The sequence below is a fragment of the Mercurialis annua genome, linkage group LG5 (genome assembly GCF_937616625.2).
Source record: "Mercurialis annua linkage group LG5, ddMerAnnu1.2, whole genome shotgun sequence".
NCBI lineage: Eukaryota > Viridiplantae > Streptophyta > Magnoliopsida > Malpighiales > Euphorbiaceae > Mercurialis > Mercurialis annua.
The window spans coordinates 10773886-10781444 of NC_065574.1; the positions used below are offsets into that span (position 1 = coordinate 10773886).

The 7559-nt window shown below is 28.7% G+C and overlaps 2 protein-coding genes across 2 annotated transcripts; both read left to right on the plus strand.

Moving 5' to 3' along the window:
• The first annotated feature begins 614 nt into the window (after nt 1-614).
• LOC126682233 (auxin-induced protein 15A) lies at nt 615-1183 on the plus strand. The gene has a single exon (XM_050377835.2). The coding sequence runs from the start codon at nt 676-678 to the stop codon at nt 976-978; it is 303 nt and encodes a 100-aa protein (XP_050233792.1). The 5' UTR covers nt 615-675; the 3' UTR covers nt 979-1183.
• A 3780-nt stretch (nt 1184-4963) lies between these two features.
• LOC126682231 (F-box protein At5g49610-like) lies at nt 4964-6909 on the plus strand. The gene is made up of 2 exons (XM_050377833.2): nt 4964-5080; nt 5686-6909. The coding sequence occupies exon 2, from the start codon at nt 5704-5706 to the stop codon at nt 6748-6750; it is 1047 nt and encodes a 348-aa protein (XP_050233790.1). The 5' UTR covers nt 4964-5080; nt 5686-5703; the 3' UTR covers nt 6751-6909.
• Nucleotides 6910-7559: the final 650 nt, after the last annotated feature.

Below are 7559 nucleotides of genomic sequence, written 5' to 3' on the forward strand. Positions count from 1 at the left end.
ATTTAATTTGTCTCTAAAGGTGGTAGGGCAATGTGTCTTGTGTATCAAACAAAAGCATGCCATGTGAAATTTCAACAAGTCCTTCACCTGATATGTCCCTTAATATTCTTCAAACACATAGCTTGTTATTGAAAATATTAACGGAGTCGGGCAACTTTACGTATACTTCGAAGAAAGATCGAAATCAGCTCGATATAAGTTGAGTCGAGTTAGAGTTAGAGTTGTCCGAGGCAACTATCTAGTCGAGTTCGAACATCAAAATATTAGATTATATAGACTCGCGAGTCTAACCAAATTTTGACTAATGCATTTTTATACTTTTCTAATCTTAAAATTTTTCGATAGTAAGATGAGGCGAGTTTCAATTATATTATAAAATTCAAGCTCGATCTCCGAGCTAAAGTAATAAAATGTAACCGAGTTTGGATCAAGTTTTCGAATTTTAAATGTTAGAATCGAGTCCAATTAGAATTTATCAGTATATCGACTCAACTCGATTATACGCAATTAGCCATTTCAAGCGCACTATTCTTTACCATATAATACTGTGGTTTCAAGCCACTATATATAATAAACCGAAGTACTACAAACATCATATCAACACAACAGCATAGAAGTCTCTAGTCTTTCTTCTTTAATCACTAAACTAATCACTCAACTTTTTTCTTTTCTAAAATGGGCATTCAACTGATGGGGATAGCTCATGCCAAACAAAAGCTTCAACGAAGCCTTTCGGCGAAAATCGCCAGCGTTTTAGCTACTTGCAACGTTCCGAAAGGTCACGTTGCCGTCTATGTCGGAGAAGGGTACAGAAAAAGATTTGTGATTCCGATATCATACTTGAATCATCCTATGTTCTTGCAGCTTCTACATCGTGCTGAAGAAGAATTCGGATTCGATCATCCGATGGGCGGTCTTACATTACCATGTAGTGAAGATTATTTCATTACTCTTACTTCAGCTCTAAGTTGCTCATGAGAAGATGAAGAACTTATTTTTCCTTTTTGTCTCATTAATTAATTTTATTTAATCTGAAAGTATAAACAATCTGAGACCAAAAATCTAACTCAGATTTGTTTTTCACTTCTTGGAAGTGATCACTGCTGCCTCACTAAATTCAAAATTTATGTAGATTTTTTCTAATTTGTAAATTAATCAAATATCATTATCACTTGTTGCTGAATTTTCAACAATTTTTATTGCTATATAATGCAGACTTTTATTTCCCGGCCAATTAAATGAGTTGCCTTATTATATAGTATTTGTTTGTCTAAGTACAGTAGCAGTACCAAATGGCACACTGGCTAAGGCCATCCCCAAAATCATTAACATCAAAATAGTGTAACTTTTACTTCATGATTGAAATCATGTTCACAGGCATAGAAAAACATACAAATGTATAAATAGTAAATTTTAAGCTAACGGTACAAAAAAATTCTAAAATTATTAAGTTCTTTTAATTTTTTCCACTTGAGCCCTTAATAATTTTATATAGTGCAATAAAACCTTTTAATGTTTTTGGAAACAGAACTTAAAATTTATAAAATACTATGATTTGATAAATAATATATAAAATTATTTTAATTTAATGAATTTTTTTAAAAGAAAAATAAATTTAAGGGTCAAATTAAATTTTATAATGACCATGAGACCCTTTGACTAAATTAAAGAATAGCGTTCATTAACAAAATGAAGAATAATTTATTTAATCAAACATTAAAAGTTAAACAGTTGACTTATTAAAAGTCGTAAGAGAATTAGTAATTATGATATAATGTGAGGAGGAAATCAGCAATTATCCCAAAAGAAAACACCAAAATTTAAGGTTCTGTCCCGTTTAAAAAGGACCGCCCTAAATTATTAGGTACCGCCTTTTTTTACCTCTTTGCCCTTTTAATTAAAGAAATTCACGTGGATGTCTTTGGAAGACGTCTCCCATGGTGTGAAAGACGTCCTCGTTAGACGTCTCCCATGGGGGGAGACGTTTTCCGAGGACGTCGCTCACCATGGGAGACGTCTTCCGAAGACGTCTCTCACCATGGGAGATGTCTGCCGAGGAGAGCCGTGCGAATTTTCTCGAATTTTTTTTTCAAATTTTTTTATAAAGAATAGAAAAAATAGCCAATAATCTATAGTTAACAATAATATAAGCGTATTGTTTTGATAAAAATTAATATAAAAAATAATATATATGTACTTAAAATAATGTAAGTAAATGTTTTTGATAAAAAAATTCATATAAAAATATATATGTACTTAAAAATAATATAAGTGTATTTTTTTATAAAACTTTAATATAAAAAACAATATATATGTACTTAAAAATAATATAAATGTATTTTTTGATAAAAAAAATTAATATAAAAATAATATATATATATATATACTTAAAAATAATATAAGTATATTTTTTTGATACAAAAATTAATATTAAAATAATATAAGTGCATTTTTGATAAAAAGAATTAATGTAAATGTACTTTAAAATAATATAAATTTTTTATAAAAAAAGATTAATATAAAAATTAATATAAGTGTATTCGTGTTTGAATATGAGTTGAGATGATTAATTATAAATTTTAAAATTAAGAAAAGATAAAAAGATATTTTAATAAAAGAAGAACCAGTATCTAATAATTTAGAGGCGGTATTTAATAGTTCGCTTAAAAAATAGAGTTGAAACGGAATTACTCTTGCAGCCAGGCAAGTCGGATTAGCCAGTAAAGTTGCCAATGAAATAAAAAGGCCTAATTACTTAAAAAACCCTCACCTTGTAACATTTTTTCGTTTATACCCTCACGTAGGAAAAAGTTCATTTGTACCCTTTTTTTGATTTTTCATTTTCATCTCTACCCTAAAATTTAAATTTTTGACAATTAAATTAATTAAAGGATGAAAACATTATAAATACTAATAATATTAATGTTTAATTAAAATATAAGCTAAATATAAAGCATCATTTTGAATATTTTTCCAAATGAAAAGAGGTCAAATTAGCTCTTTAGGTAGAGATGAAAACGAAAAATCAAAAAAAGGGTACAAATGAACTTTTTCCTACGTGATGGTATAAACGAAAAAATATTACAAGGTGGGGTTTTTTTAAATAATTAGGCCAAATAAAAATCCAAGAAAGTGGGGTCGTGAATCGGTGAATAAATTTTTGAATAAACTGATGGCTAATTATTGGTTCGTAGAATTTGTTTTTGCTCCACATAAAATGTTTCCTCCCATAATATACATACTTTTTAGTACTACTATAGTCTATAACTCTATATATAATTTGGAGAAACTTTTTAAAAAGATTTAATCTACTATGCTATGACATATTATTAAAATAGTGGCACAATCTTAATCTTAATTTTATTTATTATTATTTTTTACTTATTTTAATAGTAATATTATAATAATAATTATTTTAATAACATGTCATAAATGTGATAAGTTTAATTAACGAATGATATAGTAGACTTAATCTATCTAAAAAGTTATCTATAATTTATAAAAAAATCTTTCTAACAAAAGAAAAATTAGATCTAATCATTCCAACCAAAAAAAATCAGATCTAGTAATTTAGTGACTGCAATTTATGTGGTGAAAATCAAAAAGCTTCATGTTCATGTATTCCAATATTATTGCTTAATAAGTTTTATATTTTTTATCTTTTTTTCTTTTGAATGTAATATTTTATTTCACATTTATTAGTTTTTGAGCTTTTTTCCACAGACGGCGTCAATTGATGGAGTCAGTTTAGGCCTTGAACAACATTTCAATATATGAATGTAATTGTGTGTTTAGACATACCTCAAACTCTTTATATAGTAGTTGAATTTATACCTTGTGGACTTTAAATAGGAAAATGATTCCTATTTAGTAAGGCTTGATCTTAAATAGAAAAGAGGTTCCTATTCAGGTGGAAGTCTTATTCAAGAATATATTTCTAAATAAACTTATCTTTTTAAGTTGGAGTTTGTATCCAAATAGGAGAGATATTCGTAGATTAGGTACTTGGGCGAATCCCTAGATCAACGCGTTTCATCCGAGTTTTCAGGGGATTCAGCCTTATTTTTGTGATTCGGCTTTACTCCTTCGGTCAAAGCGAATCTCATGAATTCAGTTGCCGGTTTTTTCTTGCTATTAGCCCTTTGGACGAGAGCTCGATATCGTCCTGGAGAATGAATTTTATACGACTCGAATCCATTGTACTTATGGTAGAATTCAATATATATATCAATTATTAATAGTAATGCTTCGGAGATGTAAACAGTATTTATTTATTTTCAAATTTTTTATTAACACTTTGAAAATAACAATTTTATTTTTCATTTTTATATGTAATAAAATTATTTATTTTTTTACTTATTTTATTTCTATATTACTCTTATTTATAAAATTATTTTTATGTAAAAGTATTAAGTGAGATACTCTTACTTCATTAAATAAAATATTTAAAAAAACTGTTGATTTTTAAAAGGCTTAATGACAAAAAAAACCAAACCTTTACGACTTGTTGTAATTATATCCAAACCTTTTAATTTTTGCAATAATATCCAAATTGCATTATTTTGTTGCAATAATATCCAAATTGTATTATTTTGTTGCAATAATATCCAAATTGCACTTTTTATATGAATTTTTTTGAGTTTTTTGTCATTTTTTGGGACTTTTACTATATTATTATACATCAAAACATAATAATAGCCTAATATCTTATTTGAAAACAACAAGTTTAGCCATCAATTTGACTATTATTGCTACAAAAAATGCAATTTGGATATTATTGCAACAACAAAAATGCAATTTGGATATTATTATAAAAATTAAAAGATTTGGATATAATTACAACAAATCATAAAGGTTTGAGTTTTTTTTACCATTAGGCCTTTTTAAAACTATAAAAATGGCTACAAAATCTCCTTTTCTCGTTTCCTGATATTTATATAAAAGTAAAAGTCTTAGATAGATAAAAACAAAACCTACCTATAAAATGACCTAATTAAGTATCACTTTGGCATCACAATATACGTACATACATGAAACTCTTCATCTTCCTCGACGGCAACGCAAAAGCTCGTTTATTCAGGTAATTTATTTTCTTATTGAATTGTAATTATGATTTAAAAATTGTGCACTAAATGATTAAAATTGATCATAACTTTGGCATTTTGTTTTCGCCGTATAATGAATTTCTCTGTATTTAGTTTAAGTATAGTTCTTTTAATATTTTTGTTTGGGTTTTATTGAAATTTTCGTAATCTACTTTGTTATTTGCTAAACAGCCTAAACTTTATTCATAGATGCATTTCCAGTTTATTAAATTTAACATGCCTTGTTGTGTCCAAGTTCAAATCAAGGGCAGTGCTCAAATTAAACACTGCATTTCTAATCTAATTTTTCAAATTCAGTTACATAAATATAATTTTGATATTTAATATTTAATTATTTTATTCTAATTTTCAGTTTGATCATGGATAAATGTACATCAATTTTTTTTATCAAATATAGACAAAATCTATATTAATTGTTAATAGGGTTAGCGGAAATTAGTTACTATTACTAAGCATTTTAAACTCGGCAAATCACGCGTGCGAAAAGCTAATCGGTAGTATCAACAAATAACAATATGATAAATATGTATATGATCTCTCTGTCGCCTAATTAGTTTAAATTTACTTTTTTGTTTTGTAGGTTAAAATTTTTTAAATCATGAAAAAAACATCAAAAACCCGAAGAAGGAAGACGGGGTCTACATCAATCTCTTCTTCGCAACCTTTTCTTCCTCTAGAAATCATCACCCAAATATTGATCCGACTACCTATCGAATCATTGCTGCGAATGAAAGCCGTTTGCAAGTCTTGGCATGACTTATTATCTAAAGATCGTTACTTCTTAGAAAATCACATCCTTCATTGCTCTATTCATCTATATCAGGATGACGAATTTGAATTAGTCTGCGGTCAAGATGGCTTGGTGCTTACGAAAAGCAAGGTTACATCGAAGTACTGGATACACAACCCGATCACCAAGCACAGCATGATTCTACCTGATCCGCGTCATAAGGATCACATATACATGAAAATGTTATATGTCCCATCTACTAATGAATATAAATTAGTAAGCGCATACGCTAATGGGGTTGATAATGAGGGTTTCGAACTACTCACTCTTGGGAGTGACACTTCGTGGAGAACCCTATCGTTTTCCCCATCGTTTACCAATATGAGCCGAAAGAAAGAAGAAATTTCAGTTGTTAGAACCGTTAGCACCCTTCACGTTGTACGCGTAAACAAGAAAGGAGCTAAAATGTGCAAAGAAATGATATCTTTCGACTCAGAGAGCGAGACTTTTACTAGAACTGTTTTGCCGCAATCCATGTTTTCAAATTGGAGCAGAGTTTGGATTCTACAATGGAATGCGGATTTGGGATTCGGTCACTTGGATGAACAAGGAAGCTTTCATGTGTTTGTGCTCAACGATTACAAGAATCTCGAGTGGGATAAAGAAATAGTGTTCCCATTCGGGGTTGGTTTGAAGATCAAACCGAAACTTTTCGGATCATTTTTTCCTCTGAGATCCATTCATGGTATCTTTCATTTTTTTGTGACACGGCCTAGAAAGATTATAGTTTACAAAATTGCATCTATGGAAGAAGTAAAAATATTCTCAATACCGAACACTACCAAAGACGATGTGAATTTTTTAGGCAGCATCAGCTTACATAATTTGCCAGGAATGAAACCGCAAGTTAATTAACAATCAGCAAAGATTATTCAGCCCATCCATCAGAATAAAGGTACGCAAGAGTTTAATTAGTTAGTTGTTTTTTATTTGAAATATCTTTATGCATATTAATTAATAAAAACCATTCCATTTCCATTGATTAATATAAGCAGTTGTTTTTATTATTTTCAATTTTATTTTCCTATATGGTTCACTCTAATGTTTTTCATAATTTCCCGATGAAGTGAAAATCTAAAACAACAAATACTTAATCCAAATCAAAGAGATTTTAATTGCAAAGGCAACTGTTAAAGAAGATGTTTTGCCTAGAATTATAAATGAAAATTGTTCTATTTAACATGAAATTATGCTATTAAAAGATTAAACATTTAACAGAGCTAGAAATAAACAAGAATGTGTAAAAACAAATATTTCAAATCAGAAACTTAATGCGGAAACTTGATTAATTGTAGGCATAATACAGTATTTTTGCAAAGAATCTCTGCTGCAAATAAACTATATATGTGAATGTGATACTTGAAGCATCCACAGTCGTTATAGTGTTTTTGAGTCTGATCACCATGCCACATAGTTTTCCCATCAAAGAACATATGGAAAAACAAATTACAATAATTGGAATTCGATAATGCTAAAGTAATAATAAGTTAGTCTAATTCGGGATATTTTCTCTTTTATTCATTAATTAAATATGCCACTTCCAGTAAAGGAAGAATAAATCCAGGGTTTGCAAATAAGATTGCAAGTATTTTCACAAAATCATAGAATAGTAATTTCATGGAGTTACTTTTCCATGAACATGACTATTTTACTTTTGAGAGAAG